Source organism: Colletes latitarsis, chromosome 9 (assembly GCF_051014445.1).
Source record: "Colletes latitarsis isolate SP2378_abdomen chromosome 9, iyColLati1, whole genome shotgun sequence".
Classification (NCBI taxonomy): Eukaryota; Metazoa; Arthropoda; class Insecta; order Hymenoptera; family Colletidae; genus Colletes; species Colletes latitarsis.
In genome coordinates, this window is record NC_135142.1 from 24,071,071 (window position 1) to 24,095,225 (window position 24,155).

Sequence of the window (24,155 nt, forward strand, 5' to 3'; positions counted from 1 at the left end):
GATCTAATATACTGGCTGTTATGCAGAACAAATATATGTCTCTTAAGTGGGAGTAAAACCGGTGTATTACTTAACACAATGCAACTAACAGTTTATAAAACGTACTATCAAAATTTCGAGGCATGCTATTATAACTAATTAGTTAGAGCAAGGATCGTTGCAAAATTGGTCCTGGAACGTTGCCAGGAATATCTACTTGGTGATGTGGTAGTAGAAATATGTGTAATAATATAGAAAAGTTGATAATTCATCTATTAAAGCACACAGTAATATAGCCGTAGATGTTCCGACTTTCGATATTTGTTAATAACTTCTTAATTACGGGCGGAATGGTTACAAAAAGTATTCTTGAATGTTGCCAAGGGTTTATACTATATTCTTAAATTCTAAAAGTTCATAATTTAATTCTAGGAAAAAAGTAATTAGTGAATAATCAAGCTGTGTGTAATAGGAGTAGCAGGAGTGGGGGAACCTGTACCCCGTATACCTCCTTTAGTATTCTGTGATCCTGGCAACTTTTTAGCAGTTAGAATCCCCGATATTAGATGGCGTCATGTATTTTATTTCTTTTTGTATTTTTAGCGATAGTCAGATGTAAGACCCTGAATATCCGAATAAATCACACCTGTAAACCTGTATTAATTTGTAGCACAAGGATTAAAATAACTATCGCTTCCAGTAATCGTTTGCAACTAATTAATTGCATGAAAAAATGTGTAGAAAAATGATTAAAGAAGTTAATTAGATGCTGATTTGATTCGAGTAATATTTGGAATAGCTATAACGGATTACAAAACTTTAGAATTGATAAAAATTAAGAAATTAATGGGAAAGGCAAGGGAGAATGTAAATAAAAAGCATGGAAAATATGTTTTAATTTGATGTTTTCTTAATATAAACATAAGGAATATTTTATACATTATACACGTTTTATAAATAAATTAAATCGATGAGTAATATTTTGCACAATATTCGCTAACGTGAGGTCGGATTTCAGCCGTTTAAGAGTGAGGAGAAAAAGCTCACATTTGTAAAACCGCCGTAAAATATAAAGAAATCTAACAATGTACCCTATTACGCGTGTTCTGACGTAAAACAGTATTATTATAAGGTTATATTATAACTTTTTGAACCATTTATAATCATAAACAATTATTCAAAATGAATTATGAACTCGATACATTACGAAAAGTTTTAAATCCGTCTATAAAAGTGAATAAACTTTACTTGTCGTACGTGGCTCGACTATTTCCGGAATATAAGGATTCGCCGAGTATTATTTTGTATAAACAAGTATGTGTATTATAATGGATTGTATATTTTTTTAATGAATAAGCGTATAATCTATTCTTTCTTTACATTTAGCAATGTACAGAATCTTTGAATAATGATTCTGAACACATTGATAATGATGAAACAAACAGTAAGTTTGCCATCTAACATTGAATCATTTATTTTGATTATACAAATTACTTGAATAAATGTTTTAGAATTTAATGTTACTGGATCACCTTTGAAATATTCATTTGATGATATTGATTTTGAGGATAGTATTATGGTGATAAAACAAAGTTGGTCCAAAACAGAAGAAAAATATCTACCATTAAGCAGAGTGGAAGCATGGTAAAATTAGCAAGTATAATAAAAACTATTTGATATAAAAAATATAATTTTATTTCAGTGATGCATTAAATGCATGTATTGAATTAATAACGGATGCTTTCCCTCCAATATTTGCACTTTGCAATGGTGAGGATAAGAAAAAATGTAGATTATTAGGTACAACTATTCAAGGGCAATGGTTTACTACAATTGAAGTTTGTTCAGCTGATACTGAAACTTTTGATGTTATCAAAAATTCTTCTTCAAGCATTCTTCAACAGCATTTAAAACTTTCACATGTACAAGAATATAATGTGTGTACCATGTTTTTTTGATGATTATACATACATATATTAGTCATTTTATTTTCTTTTTGTATGTAGGTTATTGTATCTGCATTTAATACTTTTGATTTATTTGGAACAAAAGAAGAAATGATTAATTGGGATGAAAATGTAAAACGCAATTTTAAAGGAAGTTTAAGCATAGAAGTAGATACTTGTAATTTATCATTATATTCATCCACAAGAGCATCAAAGAATAATTTGGTAGTTCAAGTTGTTACAGGATCAAAAATTAGTCCTTTGAAAGAATTGTGGACCCAATTATTGTTGTTAAATCAATACTTGAATATTATAGAAGAATATAATAAAAACGTAACTTCTAATATTTCAACTCTCTTAGAATTTCCACATGATTTCACAAGTCCATATAAAGAGGTATTTTAGAGTTTTAACTTTCCAACTATTCACGATGTATTTTTAATACCTCATAATATTATTTTGCTATTTAAAATAGGAACATGGTACAATAATAAGAAATTTAGACCTTTTATTAAATGAAGACTACAGTTATAAAAATGTCGATATTAACGATCCACGTGAAATTAATTTTGTAAATGAATGTTTAGATAATAATTTGAAAATTGAACAATATATAGAACAACTTCCAGGCAGATATAACTTAGATTTTACAGATTTTTTATGGGAATTGCTCATCAGTAAGTGAATCTTATGCAATAAACACAAATATACATATATATTCATTCGTATATAAAATTATATGTGTTTATATATACTTGTAGAGAATACAAATTATGTTAAAATGACAGAGTGTATTCGTATAATACTCGAAGAAATTATAATAAATGAGAGTTCTTCACAGGTATAATATAAATTTTTAAGAAAAGTATTTTTATTACTTTTTATCAAACGTAATAAAAAGAACTATCTTTAGTTATGCAATTAATACATGCTAGGTAAATTTGTCAAATTCAACAAGATTCGCCAAAATTATTTCCAATCCAAATGAGCACAGAATAATTTCACATTTACTGTCTGGTAGTTTACCATTGGAATATGTGGTAGATATGGGTTTTACAAAATTATTCAGAGACTATATGTATATTTTAATAAATGCAGGACTTGTTGACCTACATGATATAGACCACAAATTAGGAAATGTGTCGCGTGGTGAATTTACAGTCGATTCCTATAGGTATGTGTAATCAAATTATATTATTATTATATTTTCAATAATGCTCTTTTGTTACATATAACGATATAACATATATGTCATTATCTTCTAATGTTTCCAGGAAAAAATTAATGTATATGGTACAAATTCATGTATGTTTGGAGTTTATGTTACTTATTCAAAATAATTTAGAATATTCAACTAATGATCTAAAGCCTTTATTTTTATGTGCTTTCAAACAATACGTTTGCGAAGAATCGCCTATACAAAATTATCATGATCTGCATCAAAACATAATCTACAGTCTAAATGTTCCCCTTCCCGTTTCAACAATCGATAATTTGAATAAGGAGTAAGTTTAATAATTCTAATAAAAGTGTTACATCTAAAAACAACCATACATTGTTTACAGGATTCCTACTACACGAAGAATTTCACTTTCTTCACAATCCAAGTTATCAAAATTGACAACTATTAAATACTATAGTCGATTACCTTTATTTCCAACAGTTATTAATCCTCCAGGTAAGAATTTTATTTTAGAAGTATAATACATAACATGAAATTTTATCTGTGTATATCATTAAATTTTTTTTAATACCTTTTAGACAATTTATACGAAGAATATTATGTTACGAATGCTATTTGTTCATCTAATAAATTTAAATAAAATATTGCTTTTAAGAAAATTTTAATGCAAAAATTTGTATACTATATACAATTTTTATGTGAAAATATTAATTAAAAAAAAAAACACAGAAAGATAAATAAATTCAAAAGTATAATTTTTTTTGGGAGACGCCTAAAATAAAAGAAATATACTGCGAGGTAATCATATGTTTAATTCATAATTAATAAAATAAAAATTATAAAAGCATTCTTCAAATACATTGAATGTATTTTGTGTATAAATATAACTAGATTTACGAGTGTTTGTACTCTCAGTCATTGATAATGTACACTCCAATTTACTATTAGACATTACTTTCACTGACCTAAACCTCATTAAATATATATTTATAATAATATGAATTATATTTTTAATTCAAAGTCCTTTTCAATGTACAAATATATATGCAAAGTATGTTATATTTATTAAAATATGTGGTCAAATTTCTTACGAAATTTGTAGCCAACATTTAAAAGGAGACAGACTGTTATACACAATGTAAATCTTCTTTAACACAGTACAGAATGCTATTTTATAGAAATAGACCGCTTTCTGTTTCAAATTCATTTAACATACTTTGGTTGCATTTTTGAGTATCAGTACCGTTAATAATAAAAGTTATATCAACTCTAAGCCATTAATTAAAGCATGGCTTTGCATGCAATAAGTACGTAACGTAAACAGTTTTAATACTGAGCCGTTTCTACATCATCTACTCCAGAGACAGTAGCTTGTTCAAGTACTTCAAGAAGCTTCTGCATTTCCATAGAATCCGATGAATTGTCAAGCGTTCTTTCAAGTGCTCGTACGTATGACATACACGTACGTCCTTCATGGTCTAGGTTATGTGGATTTGCTTTATGCTGTAACGGTTTAATAATGTACAAGTACATCATACCTTTTTACATCATTTCTATAATATAATTAGAATAAGAAACACACACCCATATTAAAAGTTGTGCCATAGCTAAGTTTCCTGTGGCACAAGCTAAATGGAGAGGTGTCCTTAAATCTTCCATACTGACAGACATATTAATATCTTCGTAACTACATCTGGCCAAGCACAATGTAAACGCTCTCATATCGCCCCTACGTCACGTACCATGCAAAAGAAAACAAATTATCTAAAAATTATCTATAACAATGCAACTATAGTTCACTTGCAATTTGTGAATATTTACCGGCAAACTGAATCAATAAGCAATTTTCCTAAAGAAATGTTTGGGTTAATTGGTGGTAAAAAGATTTTATCTTCGTATTTCCATCTGATCCATTGCTCCTTTTCTTCTCTAGGAGAATCTGAATTCGGTTTTTGTTTTCCGTTTAAACAATATTCCCAAACACTATTTGCTATGTCATTACCAAGGGCTAACATTACACTTAATTGACCTGCGCTAAAGTAATTGTCACGTCTACTTATGCCATAAAACAATACATGCATAACTAAAAATATATTCGTTCGAATTTATATAAATGTATCCTCAAAATCGAATCATTTATCGGTAACATTATTATTATCTAAATAAAAAATTATTCTTTCAAAACAAGTAGTTACATCGCACTTACGACCAATCGTCTAAATCCAGTGACCTAACTTTCGATATGTGTGAACCTAAATTTCTGTGTATTCCCGAGCATTCGATGCACATCAATACACCTAAGTTTAGACTAGCCCAATCTGGATCTAAAATATAATTGAAAGTATAAAATATAAAAGTATTTATAATACATTTCTACAAAAGGTTACTTACTAGGTGCTGCACAATCTACACACGCGTCATTTCCTGATACTTTATTTTTTATACAATGCATTTTGAAAGCATCAGTTTCGTTCTTTTTATCGCCATCGCTATTTTGCAAACTTGATAAAATTTGTTGTTCTATAGCAGAAATCCAACTATCTCTATCTTCAGCATTATTTGCTTCAAAATGCCAAGTCTTATTTTCTAACGAAATAATAGAAAATTCGAAACTATCCTCTGCAAATTAAGATATATTTATGATGAACTTGATCCAATTGGGATTGTTCCGTCGAGCCGAAAGGCGGTAAACGACAAAGGAAGCGGGGGCGGGCCGCGTGCGAACAATTCCCGAAATCGGTGAGTCAGGTGTAAAAATCGATAGTAGGCACGTGTCACGGAACACGGTTCTCGAAGGATCGATAATTATCGAAAATGTTCCGCGATACGTGCCGAGGGCATTTGCAGTCGGCTCAAAGAAAATCCAAAAGACGATCGGGAGAACGTATGCGAGGTCAAGGATCTTGATCGCCCGCGTCGGAATCAGTTAGAATCACGAAAGAATTACGCGAAATAGCTAGAGACGACGTTCGAAACTTATAAACCAAGTACACAATTATTCAGAGTAGCCGAGTCTTAACCTATCGTTGTAGTCCAAGTGACGCGACACTACAGGGATTAACAAAATGGAATATTTAAATAATTTATTACGCACCTTGAGCATTGGATGACTTTGAACCCTTAGGTGTTTTTCCAGGCACTTTCACAGTTACGTATTGTAATAATATTTCTTTTCCATTGGCATCATTCATATAGTCCTAAATAAACAATATGTACATATACATAACCCTTAAAATTTTTTAATACAATATTCGATTTATTGTACCATACAAATATTTAGTTGCGTGTAAAAATAATAATTACATGTAAACTGGAATGATAAGTTAAACGACCATCTTCTAGCAATGTAACATATTTTTTTTTCCATTCTTTTAAAGATTTACTACTGCGTTTAAATAAGTATCCTTGTTTCACTGGTATTTCCCTTCCAACGCCCATTTCACCCATATTGTATTTCTCTTTTTTTGATGGGGTAAAAATATTAGATTTTCTTCTAAATTTCCTGCAATACAAAAATATAATGAGTTATGTATAATTTCATTATCGAATAAGATAAAATATTAACAGCTAAACCTGATAGTAGTTGGAGTTAAAATCGAGGATCTTAGATCCCCATGCTGATTCTGTACATTATGAAAATTATCACTTATCGTTCCAGAATCATTTTGAGTCAAACTACCGTGAAGAGATCGCGAATCTTCATCTTTATCAGACGTCTGTGGAAAGAATGATTTATTAAATAATTACAACTTTACTTCAATATATTACAAGTTGATAACTCACGTTTAGTTTTGATGAATTTGTTGCTTCCATGTCTTTGGCAAGAAGCTGTACGTTTTTTGCAATCATTGAAACAGGATACTTTGTTTCATTATCTGTTGCTTGTTGTCCATTACATCGATAATGTTTTGCAGATACATGTTGTATAATTTTTTGACACACTGTAATATTCAGAATACTCTCAGAATAATCATCAAAGTCACTGAAGAATAACAGTAATGGTGTAAGAAAATGTGTAACAAATATGTATGTTATTTACATATAGAATTTACCTATTATAAAAGTGTGAACTTACTGCATGTAAGTTGTTATTTAAAAATTACATTTTAATCAAATTAAAAACTGTATAGCATTGTAAATTATTTTAGAATATTTACCATCTTGAAATACTCTTTCAACATTTAAACCATAAATAGCACATGTTTCATAATAAGGACACCTTAGATCGCATGCCAATTTCCGTGGTCTAACATCTTTTATAACTCGAGGATTGGAATCATTTATTGAATCTAAACAATGTGAAATAAATATAATTTGATACTAACTAATAAATGTATGTTGTAGAAAAGTAAAGGATTTGTGCATTAACCGTTTTAGTGCCAGGAGTTTTTAATACCGATCGATGCGATCGCGCTGCTTTTTTTTCGTCGAAATATGCCGCTCGGCGCGCTCGCGCTTCATATTGCTATTCAATTGTATATTCGTAAAAATTTTATCAGTCATATCAGAAACGTAATACTAAATACTCAAAAGTGACCAAACATCGCGGCACATTTCAGCACAGAACGCGAACAGCGCGATCGCGCTGCGTGGCGCTAAAACAGTTAAGAAATATTTTATAAACATAAAGAGAATGTGTATGTTTTACCTTGTACTCCTACAAGTATTTTTGGTACTTCTGACATATTTCGAAATGAACACATTCTATTATAGAAACTGCAAACTATCGAAAAACTTTCTTCGCTCTCTAAACTAAACACGAGCAATAAAGCATCTATCCAAGCGGAGAACTGAAATGATTGATATCTGTGTTAAATGTTAAAGCAAAATATGTTACCAAATGATATATATATGCGAATGCATGGATCATATAATGTAGTAAATCATTTTGTGTACTTGTGACTCTGGTACTCCACCCTCATCTCTAATTAATAAGAGATAACTTTGATCATTGATAAAAACTTCCTTTTTAAAACGACCACCTTCTGGAGATTCTTCATGCATGAAAGAACCAGTCAGATATCTATGAACTAAAGCAGATTTTCCTGAGTCAGACGAACCAATAATTCCTAAATGTAATTCCGGAACATCTCTAGCCAATGTCCATTCATGACTATTAACAAAGGAATCTATAATATAGAATAATTTACGATTATTTTGCAGTACAGAAAGGAAATGTAAAAGAAAATTAAAAAAAAGTATTTAAATGCTTTCAATCAATTTTTATTGCATATACCTTCGATTGCAACAACATGTTCGCGAATCTGTTTTGCAACATGTGTATCAGATATGAGATCTATCAAGTCATAAATAGCATATATGGATGGATGAACACTTTCGAAACGTTGTATTTCTTGTCTAATTGCAAGAGAATGATCGTGCACGCTCTGCTCAGTTGTCATTTTCTTGAAATCACTTTAAATTACTTTACGAGATCACATTACAGATACAGCCTTGAACTGCATTTCGCGTGCGTAGTCAACGATTAAAAGTATTTTCACATAATTTTATGTATCGAAATTCACGTGTTATCGAATAATACATGTCAAATTTGAATATTTATCAACATTATTGGTCTTAGAGAAACCAGAGGTTATCTGACACTGCTGGTGCATAAAATAACTCCGCCTTCTGGGAAACAACAAAATTAGAATATCTTGTCAAGCTGCCAATGAAAAATTATTGAAGTAAATAGTAATTTCTTGATCGGTTATTCGATAGAAATAGAAAACTTGTGACGTGAAAAGATACGTTATCGAAATATGTACTTTTTTCCTTTTTACGTAAACTAACTGCGAAACTTCATGATATTATGGATCAGTTGCCTAAAAAGCATACGATAGCTTACGCTTACATTGCCAACCCATAAATGTTAGGTCCCGTTGTTCAATGCAATTGCGTGCAATTTGCATTTCAATGTAATATGGACTTTACCTTATAAGAACATACCACTATAGTTTTTAATATTTAATAAAGATCAGTTCAATACAAAATAATTTTGTCACAATTAGCTGTAATAGAATCTGTTTTATAACAATATAAAAGTATCTATTTGGTGTTGTAAACGCAGATGTAACTAGAAAAATTCTATTTATTACGTAGAAAACTCGAAAGACAAATCAATTGTGTAATGCAGTTTTTAGCAATTATTGTTCGTTTCTCAGGATAATTCTAATTTGGTTATATTATATTACAGGTAAATTAAGATTAAAGAAAAAATATTATTTATGGATTTATTATAAGTATCGTAAAATTGGTTATTGCTTTGTTTAAAATGTATGTTTACAGTGCCCGTTTGCCTAAGTAACGGCATTTTACAGAAATATTTATAATGACTGCTGCACAACTTGATGATGATATATATGATGGATATAATGATTATTCATCAGTATATAATATCAAAGATATTGAACAAGATGATTTTTTTCACGAAACTCTTAATACAGGGTATGGAAGAAGATCAATTGTAAGTGATAATAAACATACCTTATGTTATCAAAAACTGTTTATTGCTTTAAATAAAAAAAATCTGATTTTTTAATTTTACAATAGTTTACACCAAAGGTGCCTGGTACTGCAATGCGTTTAGGTACATCAAGTGGAGTAAGTAAGATTATAAATTTAAATAGTATATTATATAATTAAATGCATAAAATGCATTTGCATTTTATAATGTTATTGCAATATTTAACTTTGGTATATTCCTAGCAAACAGCCTGTTCAACGATCAGGATGAGTTATATATCATTTGATTCGTCTAATTCAGTACATTATTGATATGCATTTCATTATCTGCGGAAATTCACTATTTTTACAAAGTAAGTTTATTTTAAAAAGTAAGGTTACGTATAATTTGACAGGTTCACAGGTGGAAACAAGTAACTGTTGTTACTGTGTTCAAAATGCCAGGTAGTCAAATGTTAATTTGTTAATCATTTATTGAATGAAATTTCTGCTATTTCTGCTAATATCTCATTGAATAAATCACCATTTTCCTATTAGGTACATTTACTAAATATATAATGGCTCAGGTATACAATGAAGTTACTCTTCTTGAAAATATAAAATATTGATAGTATTATATGTTACAAAAAAGATTAAAAAATGTGTGGCATGACTCCAAGTGGTTTCAATTTAGTTCATGTAAGCATCAGTAATCTTCAAAATTGATATTGTGATTAATTTTCAAATGGCCTGTGTGATATTTTCTACGACAAAATGTTGATTTATCAGTTTCGACATTCTACTCTACCCTTCCAATTGTTGTGCAGTATTTTTATTTAATTTTAGTTATATAATAACACAACATTGCTCATAATTATATGTTAGCATATATGTTAATTTTAAAACATCTGTAGCTGAGTTTGTTTTTAGAAAACCACATTCACATTCTATTTTCTATTTTCAACAAAAAAGATAATTTCATTGGATACTTAAGCCATTGCGTATTTTATAAATCTTCCAAGCAAGGAAAGGATGATTTATTTAATCAGTTAATAAAAGAAATTTCAAAAATTTGATTTGATTCTGTAAAAAATCAAAATATACCAGACTTAGATGATAATGAAATTTAATAATAAAAACAAGTTAAACCAACGTACTGCGTACAATAGTAATTTATTATATTTTTTACTTGTAAACACTGTCAGAGGGGGGTGGTATTTTTTTACTGTTGCTGCATGTACTGTCTACCTATGAGTACTGTCTGAGTAGGTCTAGGTTATATGGGAGGGATAATACTGTCTACCTGACCGACTCATGCAAAGTCTATGCGTAAAAAAATGATTTTTATGCATACACGTTCTACAAATTCCCATTTGACAACATAGCATTATCAAATTAAATCAATCATTTATAATTTGTAACATGAACATAGCAACAATAGTCACTTGGTTCTATCTGTGAACCTGTCAAAAAATGTACTTAACCTTACTTTTTCACTCTAACTTTACAAGCAGTTTATAAAAAAATAACGAATTTCCGCAGATAATGAAATGCATATCAATAATGTACTGAATTAGACGAATCGAATGATGTATAACTCACCCCGATCCGTGAACGGGCCGTTTACTAGGAATGTTCCTTAACTTTGTTTAATATTTCCAGTTTCATAGAACCGGTACAGGTATTTCTGTACGTCCAAGTACTAGTGGTATTAGGCCAATGACTGCAGTCAGAGGTGCTGGTTATACCAGCAGCAGTCGTCAAGTTTTTGATCCACTTAATATGAGTAGTAGTGTTAAAGGACCTGCACCACCCTTAGAAACTGGGAAAGAAGACACGTAAGATCATAATATTAATTACTATTATTACTGGGAAAAATTTTAATGGGAGATTCTAGAAGCCAAAATAAGACGAAAATCAAGAATACCAATTTGTTGATTGAGGCTTCGTTAAAAAGTTATTAACGTTTGAAGTTCCGCCGGTATTGAATTTTTTTCTCGAAAATGTGCAAAATTTCGGGGGTATGTCTATTCATCAAAAATGATTGTTATTGACCTCCGCAACCGAAAATAATTTTTCCAGAACGATTTGAAATTTTTGAATTTAATTGTTAATAACTTTTTAACGAAGCCTCCATCAACAAATTGGTATTCTTCATTTTCGTCTTATTTTGGCCTCTAGAATCTCCCATTAAAATTTTTCCCAGGGGTGGCTGAACACCCTGTATATGTAAAAATGAGATTTTAAAATTTGATATTTTAATAATTTTTTAAATAGGCCAACAGAGAAAATAAAAGTAACTGAAAGAAAAATAATGGAGATAATAGAGAATTCAGTAGAAGCAGCATATGAAAACAACATGAGAGTTGCTCTAGAGAGAGCAAGAGAAGCATCTTCAAGAGAACGGGCTCTTATTAGACTGCAAGAGCAAGCTGGACTCAGTGACAGTCACAATGTAGATTTAACATTTGCTGTAAGTATCAACATTTCTTTTATTATATGTAATTGGAAAGAATAGCATTGAAAATATTTAACATTATGCAATTTTTCAGGTTATTTTTAATTTGGCAACTCAATATACGAACAATAATATGTTTACAGAAGCTATAGCTACATATCAAGCTATAACAAGAAATAGAATGTTCAGTAACAGTGCTAGACTTAAAGTGAATATGGGAAATATATATGTTAAAATGGGGCAATTGTCCCAGGCAATTAAAATGTATAGAATGGCATTTGATCAAGCACCAGCAGCTCATAAAGACTTAAGGTAAGAAAATAGCAGTATATCGTTAATATGAATTGTTGGGTTTCTGTTATTGAATTTTTATCGTTATTATTTATATTAATAATAACTTGCTGCTAAACAATTCACAGAATAAAAATAATGCATAACATTGGAATGTTATTTGTACAAATGGGTCGTTTAGAAGAAGCAGCTAATAGTTTTGAATGGGTGATGAAAGAAAGAGCTGAATTTAAAGCAGGGTTGCATGCTGTTTTATGCCATTTTGCATTGTCTCATAGAGATAAAATGAAAAGAGCATTTTTAGAGTTATTAGAAGTTCAACTTAACATAGATCAGGAGGACAGATATAACATAAGTACTGTGAGTTGGGCATGTTTAAAAATGTCATTATATAAAATGTTGCTTTGAATATAGCCCACACTCAGTAACTACAAGCATTCTACCAACTAAGAGATTTTAATTTTTTGCACATTTACTTTGGCATAGTAATTAAAAGTTATTACTTTCTGAATAATAAACGCTAAGCACAGTGCACGTATAAATCGCTGACTCTTAAAAAAATATCTATTCTGTTCTTTTCAAAAATTGTATTTATACATTTCATAGGATGATGTTGTTTCTAATATATTAAATGAAACTTTGAAAAATGATGATTTATCCAAGTTAGAGAAAGAATTGAAATTGGAAGCTGAGAAAACCATACTTTCTGCTGCAAAACTTATAGCACCTAGTATCGAGGATACGCTTACCGCGGGATTTGCTTGGTAAATTTTTGGGGTTACGTTATCGTAAAATCAACTTGATCACATTATTGATTCTATTAATTATAATCGTATGTTAAGGTGTGTCGATACTATAAAATCTTCAGCTTATGGACTACTAGCTGCTGATTTAGAAATTAGTAAAGCTATGGTATTTTTACACAATCGAGAAACTCAGTTAGCTATCGATACATTGAAAATGTTCGAAAATCGAGAAAGTAAAGCTAATAGCGCAGCTGCGACCATGCTTTCGTTTATTTATTTCCTTGTGAGTTCTTGCACTAGATATGTACAGATTATGAATTAAATATTAGCATTACAATTTAGTAATTTTTATTTAACTCCTAGCAAGGAGATTACGATCAAGCAGAAAGATGCGGAGAAATCGCTCGAAATGCGGATACTTACAATGCAGCAGCTTATGTTAATTTATCCGCTTGCGCGATCAGAAAGGGCGAATTACATATTGCTAGAGAGCTTCTCTTTTGTGCATTAGACACGGATGCTAGTCATGTGCAGGCGCTTTATAATTTAGGTAATTTTTATTAACAGATGTATGGAAACGGAATATTAATGAAATTTTACTTAATAGGATTAGTGTACAAAAAACAAGGTATGTACGAAGAAGCATTGGAATGCTTTTGGAAAATTCGTAATATTGTTAGACACGATCCACAAACACTATATCAAATTGGTCATTTGTATCAACTGACGAACGATATAGACCAAGCATCGGAATGGTATTACGATTGTTTCTAAATTTTATTTCCAATTTGAATTCGCTATGAATAATTAACTTATGTAAAATTATTTTGAAACATAGGTTTAATCAGTTGCTGGGTATAATACCATCTGACCCTGGAGTTCTGCAAAAGATAGGAGAAATGTATGATGGAACTGGAGATAAACAACAAGCATATCAATTTTATAGCGATGTAAGTTTTATCATTCGTGAATTATTTTTTTTTTACTTTCTATAATTATATTAAAATTTCGATTTATTTAGTCTTACAGATTTTTCCCTGCGAATTTTGAAGTAATTGATTGGCTTGGATCATATTTCGTATCAATGCAGGTAAAGATTTTAACGTTCTTCTTTTGTATCATATATATGAAATACACTGTTATTTTGTTATATGTTTAAGGTTGCCGAAAAGGCTTTAGTTTATTTCAAAAAAGCAGTGCAACTTGCTCCCGATGATCCAAGATGGCGATTACTTGTCGCGGCATGTTTAAGACGAACTGGCCAATTTCATAAAGCTCTTTTAGAGTATCAAGATATCCACGAGAAATTTCCTGAAAATGTTGAATGTCTTAAATTTTTGGTTCGTTTATGTAGCGATCTTGGTTTAAAGGAGGCACAATTATATGCAACGGAATTAAAGCGAGCCGAAAAAGCAAAGGAACTAAAAGATAGACAAGGATCAGCAAGACAAGGTACAGGAAATATATATTTTTAAACTTAGTATACGTTGTTGCATGTATTGGGTTGGAACATAACTTCGTGCCGCTTTTTTTTCAAATTTTATTTTTCTCCTTCATTGTTTACGACTTTCTCGCAAGATGTGGAGAGTGCAGCGGATGTTTCAACCCAATACATAAAATTGCTATATTTACGTTCGTTTATAGGATCGAGAATGAGTAATAGCGGGGCGTCATCGCGAACGGGTTCAGGGATGAGTGTATTGTCAGATCACAGGTCAAGTCCCACTTTTGGTAGAAGAGATACTCAAAGTTTGAGTAGTGCTGGTGTTTCACGGCCTAATCGAATGTCTACAACTGAAAATTACGCAGAAACGGTGTCCGATGTGAATGATCAACCGAGTACGTATTATTCAAAATTAAAATCGTTGTATGAAATAAGTAGTTTTATCGTTAATTCAATTTTAAAAGCAGTAGACGTTTTTTTTCTTTCGAATTCTTTAGAAGAGTTCTTGTAACATTAACGACCGAAAAAAGATGTATTTCGAATTAAAAGACATATACATATAATAATATAATATGTTAAAATATTTTTGGTCATATTGCCTTTGCAAGTATGGAACATTCGATAGACTTATCAAAGTTTCAGAGTTGCGTAGCTTTATTTGAAATGACCATTAACAAGAATGATTTATAGATGATGGTTGAATTGCCCTAATGGATTGAACAAATGATAAATGGGTTTGGCTATTTTAAACAGTCCATTCTTGCTTCTCCTCTATATAGTACTTCTCAAACTTTACGCGGGTCTATAATATATTTCGAATAGTTAAAAATGGTGTACAATTAAATGCTAGATAAGATGATGTTAATCTACAAATTGCTAACTAAAATAGCAAACGTTATGAAATATTTTATTCAGGTACTTCGTATGTAGATCCAGTAGGTCCTCTCCCTATCCGACCCATGACATCCATCGGAAAAAGGGACGATGATTTCGGCGATGAAGAACTCGGTGATGATCTTTTACCACAGTAACGTGAAATATAATGTTTATCATTTCTTTATTGCACTGTACTGTTTCTACTAATGTAATATAAGTCGTATCGCGATTGATGTTTGTACAACTTTAGAAATTAAATGAAACATTGACAGAAAATTTGACATCGACGATTAACTTTGTGTCAATGACTTCATGCGCGCTGAAACGCGTGTCATAAAAATTAATAGTATTTCATATCAAAGTCTTTCAAAAAAAGACAATCGTATATTTAAACAAATATTAATTATGTTTGCAAATAACGTTTTTATCGGCACTTTATAGCTAGATTTCAATAAGATTTCAGTCTAGACGCGTATTACGAATTTCTTAATTATCATTGCGGAATGCAAGATATTTAGTTGCGCGTAGCATGGTGTCGTATGTTATGAAGCCACGAGGGTCGACCGATTGCAACGATCTAAATTTAAACACGGTGGCCAATTTAATCAAACTCCATTCAGTGTATGGTAGTTTAGGAGACGGATGTTATTTTATTGCAGCTACTTTCAAACTTCATTCAACGGGCACAATGCGAGTGTTCCTTTAGGAGCATACGAAAGCGTGGACAGTAACCAGCGTCAGAGTTGCTATCGCTTCGATGCCCCTACTCAATTAGGTGTCGCCTAACTCGTGTTATAAATCAAGTGTTTTTGTTTTAAAAATAATCGAGATAAACTTTAATTTTTGTGATCGTCCTATATTAATTCGTTAAGCGCCGAGCTAACGAGCTAACATTTACCCTTTACGCCACGCAATAGCATCAAATATAGCGTCGCAACGAGCTGTGAGCACTTATCGTGGAGTAGCAGTGCATTTGTATCGAATTAACTCGATTCAAATATAAATAAAAATTTATGCACTTATATATTTACTAAACTTTTTCCTAAATTTGTTATAAAGATACAAAACTTATGAATTTACACGTTTTAGAACATAGAACATTGATGAATCTTTACATTACAAATTTCCAATTCCCGTTCACGTAACGCATAAATACGTAATCGTTCATTGACGTCATTCGAATAAATTTTTTTCACGAAAAATCCTTATTCGACTAAACTTTTGTTCGCGACGTACGCATAAAATAAAAGTTATTCGTCGCATAGATAAAAATTTATTCGACACTGTTTACATTCGTTGAGGACCGTTATTAAATATCATCAAACCGGATAATTGTGGAGTCATTATTTTGTCAGATACGACGATCATGTTTTCTTGATTAATTTTTTTCTTTTTTTTTGTTAAAGCTTTACATCACTTATTTCTACGTAAAGTCGGCATTGTGCTTAAATTGCGTGTGTGGCGCGAGTACGATTCGTTCATACACGCAAAGTATCGAGCTACGTACACGCGGGCTGTGCTTTCCCCACCATTCTGTTAGGCGCTAAAGGAAGTTCGTCGTTACTATCGTTGCCGTCGATGCACTCAATTATGCCAAATCTGGCCACGCTGCGATACGGTTTCGAAGATTCGAGTAGTGGGGAAAGCGACGATCTGGAGGCACGACCGACTAGATAGTACTCCTCCGGGACCGAGAACATTACACGGTGTCCCACCCACGTCCTCGTACGTGTGCGTACGCTGTCACGTACTTACGTCTCTCACTCGAGGAACTTCGCAGTCATTGACCTGTAACTGGACCCAACATAGGAAGGATAGAAGAGGATCGCAAATTGAAGCGTCGGCGGAGGAAGCAGTCGTACATAGAAAGCGTTTGGGTGAGCTTGCGTTTCTCATTTTCCTTCGTCGAACACGTGCGATATTTGGCGCTTTTCGGGTCCCGTTGTTTATCGACCGAACCGGTCTTTGTTTCGAATTAATTGCGTGTACATTTTGAAATCGGAATCTGTTTATTTACCCAGCCTCTATCGATACGTTCGTGTCCTTAACGTTAAAATCAGTGGAATTAAGGTAAACTTGTGTATACATCGCGAAGACGAGCCCACGAGGGGGCCTTGAAATGTTGCACGTATTGTCATTTATCGTTAACGTATTACTAATGATAGGTATCGGTTTATGACGGCGACTCAGCCTTTCGGAATTCTGAAATTAACATTTATCGTTGCTCGTCAATATTCATATGTTGCCTTTCGCGTATTCCTCGATTAGACTTTGCTACTTGTGACTCTATTAACTTTTATTGTTAGCTGCGCGGCGACGTCGAACGGGACGTTAACGATCACGTTTGTCAAACATCGTCGATCGTCGATGGAAATATTGTTTTCGTCTGATCGTTACCGCGTAAAGTTTTCTTGCAAACAATTATTATGATATTCGTTTTCACACCGCGTCACGGCGCTTCGATCGTATCATCTTTATGCCTTTGATATTGAAATCGCGCAGTTTATACGCACTGGTGTCTCTGAACGAGCGCCGTCTCGTTTTTCAATCGCGTGTAACAAACTCGAGGGATAACCATCGAATGACAGCTATCGTAGGTAACACGTGTTTTTAAACGTGTTCGGATCCAGCGATTTCATCAATAATTATAAAGTGACACTAAAAATAACATCCAATAAATCAACGATAAACGAAATTCCAATAAATCGATCGCGCCTCGATAATATCTCAGTGCCACCTTATCGTGATTACGGTGATATACCGTTTCAGAAGACAATTATTATTTTTTAACAGTTCGTTTATCGATATTCAAATGCAATTGATTTTAGAAACGATTTTATTGAAAAATTCAACGAGCCGCTGGACTCGAGGGAATTCTATTCGATTAAGGTTTAATCGAGACCTTGGTGATAATGGTCTCGTAATTCACGGAAGCTCTATAATTCATGCGGTAAAGATCATACATAACCGGTGCATGCTCTTAACGAAAGGGTAGTCCATTATCGTACATGAAAAGTGCACTCTGAAACGTCACAAGATGTTTCCAATTTTTTGTCCAGGAAATTGGGGGGATCTTTGATTTCCTAGTGTCACCGAGGATCGTTTTTACTAAGCTTATCATATTTCTCCCATGTACAGGGTGTTCGACCACCCCTGGGAAAAATTTTAATGGGGGATTCTAGAGGCCAAAATAAGAAGAAAATCAAAAATACCAATTTGTTGATTAAAGCTTTGTTAAACAGTTATTAACGTTTAAAGTTCCGACCGTACTGAATTTTTTTCTCGAAAATGCGTAGGATTTTGGGGGTACGTCTATTCACCGAAAATTATTGCAATTGACCCCCGCAACCGAAAATAATTTTTCCAAAACGATTTGAAATTTTTTTTTTCCGTCGAAAAATTTCACACCTTCTCGAATTTTTTTCTCGAAACTGAGTAGGATTTCGAGGGTATGTGTATTCACCAAAAATAGTTGTAATTGACCCCTACAGCTAAAAATATTTTTTTTAGAACGATTTCAAATTTTTTTTTTTCGCCGAAAAATTTAGGCACCTACCCCCTGTCGATTTTTCTTGAAAATTCGTTTTTGATTTTTAGTAATTTTATTTGACGCCCTACAGAAAAGTTGTCTAATACTTTTTTGTGGGTACCCATGAGCTCTACTTCAGAAAAAAGTTTCATTGAAATATATTCACAATTGTAGGAGTTATGGTTGTTTGAAAATTGGACTATTTTTATCAGGTTTTTCTCATTTTGCAGGGTCAAAGACCAACTTTTCGAATATTTTTGCGATTTGTACATATTCTCCATCAAAATACGCGTAGTTTGCTTTTTTAAACATTAAAATTGTCCAATCCGTTCAGAAGTTATGACGTTTTAAAGATTCGCGTGAAAATTCGGACACACATTTCTAGCCAGAAATTATATTTTCGGTAAGGAATTTTTTTCTCGAAACTGAGTAGGATTTCGGGGATATGTCTGTTGACCAAAAATGCTTGAAATTGACCCCTGCAACTAAAAATAATTTTTCCAAGACGATTCGAAAGTCTTTTTTTTCACCTAAAACTTTCAGCGCTTACTCGAATTTTTTTCTCGAAAGTGGGTAGGATTTCGGGGGTATATATAATGACCAAAAATGATTGTAATTGACCCCTGCAACCGAAAATAATTTTTCCAGAACGATTTAAAATTTTTAAATTTAATTGTTAATAACTTTTTAACGAAGCTTCCATCAACAAATTGGTATTCTTGATTTTCGTCTTATTTTGGCCTCTAGAATCCTCTATTAAAATTTTTCCCAGGGGTGGCAGAACACCCTGTATATTACATATACATACATGCAGTGGCCATAGAAATTGCACCACCTTCAGACTTGGACTTTGATTTATGAACAATGGACAGTAATATTAGATTTTTGTTTGAGGTTTCATTTGCCTGATTGTTGCTTTAAAATATTTGTAAATTGATTCACAAATGAATTTCATGTCGCTTTCAATGTATTTGCTTTGAGTTGGACCTTGTTGCTTGCCCAAATGTTGTTCATAAGGGAAAATACTAATTTTGTATTCTGAAAACATTATGTCGCCCATTTCTGCATGTAGTTGAGAGCAGTCTGATAAAATGAAATAGTACCAGCATGGTATTCTAGTAGTTGGTCTTGAGATATCCGGTCGTTGTGGTTTAGCTGTTGATTGTGATTTGCTTGCCGGTTTCATGACTCAGGCACCTCACGTAAATTTAATCCAATTGTTCTGCCATCGAATGATAACTTATTCTTTTGTAAATTGTATTAACATATTTTTTGTTTTAATTATTATTTAATGTATCAAAATACAGTTCCAAGCGATCCATTTAAATCGACCCACTCGAATATCTTCGAAACTGTTGGTAATATTATTGTTTTGAAACCATAATTGACGCACACTAATAATAGAATTAAATCAGATTTTGAAAATGTAGATAATAGATGGGTGATTTAAAACGAACAACGGGATATAGAGGCTTAAAGCTGAAGTTTGGACTACGGAAGTCCAGATATAAATCTGTTGTACTGTAAACTTTGGGATATTTTTGAGTAAAATTTGCTAAACTCTGGTATGTAGCTTGTTCAGAAAACTTCCGTGACGTTTTGTTTGCATCGTACATATTCGTTAATCTGGTGGGTCGATACCGAACGATACACGAATAGTAGATCATCGATCGCGATAGGTAGACTCGTAGATTATCGTCAATCGCGTCTAGGATCGCATTGTTGATAGTTACGTTACCAGTTCCTAATTCTTTTTTTAAAATTACTCTGAGAGTAATGCATGATACCACCTACTCAATAGTGGATCTAGAAGAATACAAATGGGGGGGTTAAGAAACCGTCTAGAAATGATACGTACAGCTAGTCGAAAAAGTTGTCGTACATCATATTAAAATTTACGATTAAACCGAAGAAAAATATTAATATAATGCATAAAAGGTTAAAGAAGTTTTTGTAAACATAAAGTTAACCATAGCCGCGAACTTATTTTTGCTATTGTCTCGGAAACGAAGGCTTAGTGGCGGTAAGATGTATAGGAAAAAGTTGTTCAAAATAATGACCCTGGCAACATATTGGGGGGCGGCCAATTTCCTAAATAATTACCTAATTATGTTTTTCTCTGCTGGTTAGGCGACCTTACCCTTTGAGCGGTGTCGGAACCAGGAGGCGTCTTTTGTATCGTGGCCGATGACGCGGTCCATAGGACGAGTGTGTATATCGCAGTGCGGATTAGAATCGTTACGTCGGGTCAACTGGCTAAATTATCCTGGTTGACGTTTTGCACCTTCCAATTGATTTTAATGGACTCTGATGGCTCGGAAGAATATTCTAGCGGGCATTTCGCGGTGCCTTCTTCGGGATTGACCGTGAAAAGCCTACGAGCATCACGAGTCAACCACTTCTCAGCCGAGTTTATTTTAGTAGGCGGTTTAAAAAAGAAAAAAAGGATTATTAGTACGATTTTTTAATATTTACTTTAGAGATTATTTTATTCTCAAAATATTTTGAGGTAGTTATTATTATCATTATTTGTGTTTCTTCGATCCAGCATCCCCCTCCTCTTTCATTTCACTTTTCTCCATTTATTCACATTCTTCGATTCAAAGCTTTCGTGTTTTTCTTCTCAGTTTACATAATTTACAGTTTCTTTCATCTCCTTTCGCGCATATTTTGAGGCAGTCAAGGGGATATAAGGGTTGTTCTTAAATATAGTTTTAATCCATCAAGAGATAGTACAAAATAGATAATATCGCATTCGAGTGATGTAGATATTAATGAGTCCGTCGGTGGTATCAAGTGGTTTTATGCTTTCAATGCATGCATGATTACCATTCGGCGACAGACACATGTTTGTTGCAATTCTATAATGAATGAAACCTGCAACCTTGAATGTGTCTACCATGTGCTTTTGTACCATTTGTGCCACACGAACTTCGGTCTGATAAATTGATAATCGCAATGTACACTACCGGCCAAAAGTCTGAAATTACTGTTCGAATTAAAAGAAACAGGATCTTATTAATAAAAAAAAAAACCGTCGTTTTTAAAGTAACCGAAGAAGGTTTATTTATCTAACAATTATTAACTAATTGTTGTTCAAAAATGATAGTCTAAACATTTTCTTCAATTGATTTCTAATGTTTCGTTTCTCTTAGTACCCTTAATATGATTCAGTCGAGTAGGGTCATTATCTTGATGCATAGTAAAATTTTTGCCTATTAACCGTCGGTCCTGATGGTGCGTTGTTCGAGTTGATCTGTTTGAAGTCTTTCTTTTTTATTCTATTTTCTATTTTTATCAGTCCTCCTACTCCGACTATTGAGTAACATCCTCACACCATACGCGATTCGTCATCATATTTGTTATTGGGCACAATTCACTCTGACGATATTTTGTTTCTACAGATACGGACAAACGTTTTATGGTTCAACTTAAAAGCTCGAAAGTGGTTCTTAACATTTTGACGGCTGCTATCACGTGTCCGTAACTTTGACAGCCAGTTGTTATCGGTCGCTCTCACGTGTACATGATTTTACTATTTCAGTCGCCATTAGTGTCCACTTAACTTCTTATATTTGTTCAAGTTCAAGTTTTATCTGATACACTCACTATTGTATTTCAACATTTATAATTTTTTACAACAATATTGCTAGCATCCTCGTGCGGTTCGCTTTGGTCACGATTCTACAATATCCATAGAGAAAACTGTCTCAAACCGTTGATATCATATTACAAAATGCATTAAGTTACGAAAATGTGATGTAGAAATACAGATTCTGCAGTTATTTAGCTTGGTACATGACCCAAAGTCATATCCCAGTTAGATTATTAGGGTTAAACGATTTGAGTTCAATCTGTGTCGTTTCGGAAACGCTAACAGGACAATTGAATCTTTATTTAAGCGGACTATCGTCGTTTATGCGCAATCTACAACGAGTTCACTGCAATCTGCCGTGAACGATAGTGCGTAATGTATTATTCGTCGAGCCCCTTTCGGTGATACGATTCCGGGGTTTCGTTTGAAAATTACGTACAATTTCGTTCGTTCCGTATTTCTTTTATCGTAGACTTTATCTGCAGATAAGTAATCGTAATATAATTGTCACGGGAAAACTGCACATGGGGACTAACTGGGAAACAGGTACAACATTTAATAAAAATAAGACGCGTCGAAGGTATGCGAGAGGCACGCTGTGCACCTTGGCGAATCTTGTTCCTTGAACGAGTTCTTCAACTTTTATGACCTTACTGTGCACGTTAAACCGAGCCTTCGTTTTTTTACGTACGAATGTTTCAATCCTTCATTGGCGGACTCGCTCGGTATACAGGGTGTCACACGCAACTGGCAAAAACTCTATCTCTAAAACGGTTGTAGGTACCAGAAAATGTCAAAACGCAAAGTTAAACAGCATTAAACGTGCTGTACTTAAACGATGAAAATACTTTGTCCTTTGCTTTTTCGAAGAAGTATTGTGGTTGATAAAATTGAAGCAACATTTCATGTATAATGTCATCGAATGTACAAATAAAACAATGATTATCATTTGTAGTTTTTATTTTATTTCGATTCAAAGTTCTACCGCTCTTGTTGGAAATCCCAGGAGAGTATGGAATATTTGAAAATACGCAATCATCAGGAGATGTGTAGAAACGTCAGTCACACTTGACTGGATCTTCATACACTTTTTTTTTTTTTAAACGGAGTACAATAGCTTACGTATAACGTAGATACGTAAGATCAGGCATGCAAAACGAGTGCGCTTGCGTGGCGTGTGATTGTATGCGGACGTTGAATGTATTTGGTGAATACGCCACTTATGAAAACATCACCAAGAGAAATCCACGAAGAGAAGTGAGTCGAGGAACATAGGGAGATCGCGTACATTCGATTCTTCGTCGGTCGGATTAAAAGATCCGCAAATCGCGATTCGGAGGGGTGATTAGTGAGTGGGTGAACGTAAGAGACTCCTCATGGATTTTCCTCGAGTATCGAAGCGTCGCGTGTCGGACATGGTTGCAGTCTATTGCAAGTTCTCTTTCATTCGTTATAATGTTCTCGTTTCTGTGACACGAGTTTCGAGATAGAGTGTAACCCGTGAAAAATATCGATTAAATATATCGTAAAATTTGTTACGATCTCTGAGAGCGTCGGCAGAGTTAAGCAACTTTTTATAAACAGTCTTAAGTTTGCCCAAAAATATCTTGTGTCGTTACGTTAGCTTTTTACGACAACGTAAAGTACACATCTTAAAAAGGTTG

The 24,155-nt window shown here is 32.9% G+C and overlaps 3 protein-coding genes across 6 annotated transcripts; 2 read left to right on the forward strand and 1 right to left on the reverse strand.

Annotated features, from left to right (window-relative positions):
• The first annotated feature begins 50 nt into the window (after window positions 1-50).
• Window positions 51-3,798, forward strand: LOC143345569 (protein zwilch homolog). Of its 2 annotated transcripts, XM_076772867.1 has the most exons (12): window positions 51-342; window positions 412-1,293; window positions 1,366-1,423; window positions 1,491-1,623; window positions 1,682-1,916; window positions 1,986-2,321; window positions 2,401-2,602; window positions 2,687-2,766; window positions 2,861-3,099; window positions 3,200-3,430; window positions 3,491-3,603; window positions 3,687-3,798. In XM_076772867.1, the coding sequence occupies exons 2-12, from the start codon at window positions 1,162-1,164 to the stop codon at window positions 3,746-3,748; spliced, it is 1,821 nt and encodes a 606-aa protein (XP_076628982.1). In that variant the 5' UTR covers window positions 51-342; window positions 412-1,161; the 3' UTR covers window positions 3,749-3,798. The 2 variants fall into 2 exon arrangements, with proteins under 2 accessions (XP_076628982.1, XP_076628981.1); XM_076772866.1 differs by having other exon boundaries at window positions 51-1,293.
• Window positions 3,110-8,512, reverse strand: Ceng1a (Centaurin gamma 1A). 2 transcript variants are annotated; one of them, XM_076772863.1, is made up of 13 exons: window positions 8,345-8,512; window positions 8,005-8,237; window positions 7,757-7,898; window positions 7,266-7,397; window positions 6,892-7,049; window positions 6,682-6,824; window positions 6,412-6,610; window positions 6,203-6,305; window positions 5,500-5,727; window positions 5,315-5,432; window positions 4,930-5,142; window positions 4,693-4,837; window positions 3,110-4,611 (listed from the first exon to the last, which is right to left on the reverse strand). In XM_076772863.1, exons 1-13 carry the CDS (start codon window positions 8,508-8,510, stop codon window positions 4,435-4,437), a joined length of 2,157 nt encoding a protein of 718 aa, XP_076628978.1. In that variant the 5' UTR covers window positions 8,511-8,512; the 3' UTR covers window positions 3,110-4,434. The 2 variants fall into 2 exon arrangements, with proteins under 2 accessions (XP_076628978.1, XP_076628979.1); XM_076772864.1 differs by lacking the exon at window positions 8,345-8,512 and having other exon boundaries at window positions 7,757-7,914; window positions 8,005-8,176.
• A 420-nt stretch (window positions 8,513-8,932) lies between these two features.
• On the forward strand, window positions 8,933-23,439 carry Nompb (intraflagellar transport protein 88-like protein nompB). 2 transcript variants are annotated; one of them, XM_076772858.1, is made up of 17 exons: window positions 8,933-9,026; window positions 9,397-9,574; window positions 9,661-9,711; window positions 11,215-11,390; window positions 11,830-12,025; window positions 12,105-12,322; window positions 12,430-12,661; window positions 12,908-13,065; window positions 13,144-13,330; window positions 13,411-13,597; window positions 13,655-13,802; window positions 13,886-13,997; window positions 14,069-14,137; window positions 14,208-14,499; window positions 14,692-14,886; window positions 15,407-17,244; window positions 21,027-23,439. In XM_076772858.1, exons 2-16 carry the CDS (start codon window positions 9,440-9,442, stop codon window positions 15,520-15,522), a joined length of 2,472 nt encoding a protein of 823 aa, XP_076628973.1. In that variant the 5' UTR covers window positions 8,933-9,026; window positions 9,397-9,439; the 3' UTR covers window positions 15,523-17,244; window positions 21,027-23,439. The 2 variants fall into 2 exon arrangements, with proteins under 2 accessions (XP_076628973.1, XP_076628972.1); XM_076772857.1 differs by lacking the exon at window positions 8,933-9,026 and adding an exon at window positions 9,099-9,304.
• Window positions 23,440-24,155: the final 716 nt, after the last annotated feature.

What these genes read in the sequence shown, in the direction of transcription:
- Ceng1a (XM_076772863.1), bottom strand. Translation starts at nt 8,510, where the DNA reads ATGACAACTGAGCAGAGCGTGCACGATCATTCTCTTGCAATTAGACAA. An exon ending in TGAAAGAGTATTTCAAGATG is followed by an intron (nt 7,050 to 7,265) that starts GTAAATATTCTA and finishes TGAATATTACAG; the next exon opens with TGTGTCAAAAAATTATACAA. An exon ending in CAAATTCATCAAAACTAAAC is followed by an intron (nt 6,825 to 6,891) that starts GTGAGTTATCAA and finishes TTCTTTCCACAG; the next exon opens with ACGTCTGATAAAGATGAAGA.
- LOC143345569 (XM_076772866.1), top strand. Translation starts at nt 1,162, where the DNA reads ATGAATTATGAACTCGATACATTACGAAAAGTTTTAAATCCGTCTATA. An exon ending in TAAATGAGAGTTCTTCACAG is followed by an intron (nt 2,767 to 2,860) that starts GTATAATATAAA and finishes AATACATGCTAG; the next exon opens with GTAAATTTGTCAAATTCAAC. An exon ending in ATCGATAATTTGAATAAGGA is followed by an intron (nt 3,431 to 3,490) that starts GTAAGTTTAATA and finishes CATTGTTTACAG; the next exon opens with GATTCCTACTACACGAAGAA.
- Nompb (XM_076772858.1), top strand. Translation starts at nt 9,440, where the DNA reads ATGACTGCTGCACAACTTGATGATGATATATATGATGGATATAATGAT. An exon ending in GAAACTGGGAAAGAAGACAC is followed by an intron (nt 11,391 to 11,829) that starts GTAAGATCATAA and finishes TTTTTTAAATAG; the next exon opens with GCCAACAGAGAAAATAAAAG. An exon ending in CGATGTGAATGATCAACCGA is followed by an intron (nt 14,887 to 15,406) that starts GTACGTATTATT and finishes TATTTTATTCAG; the next exon opens with GTACTTCGTATGTAGATCCA.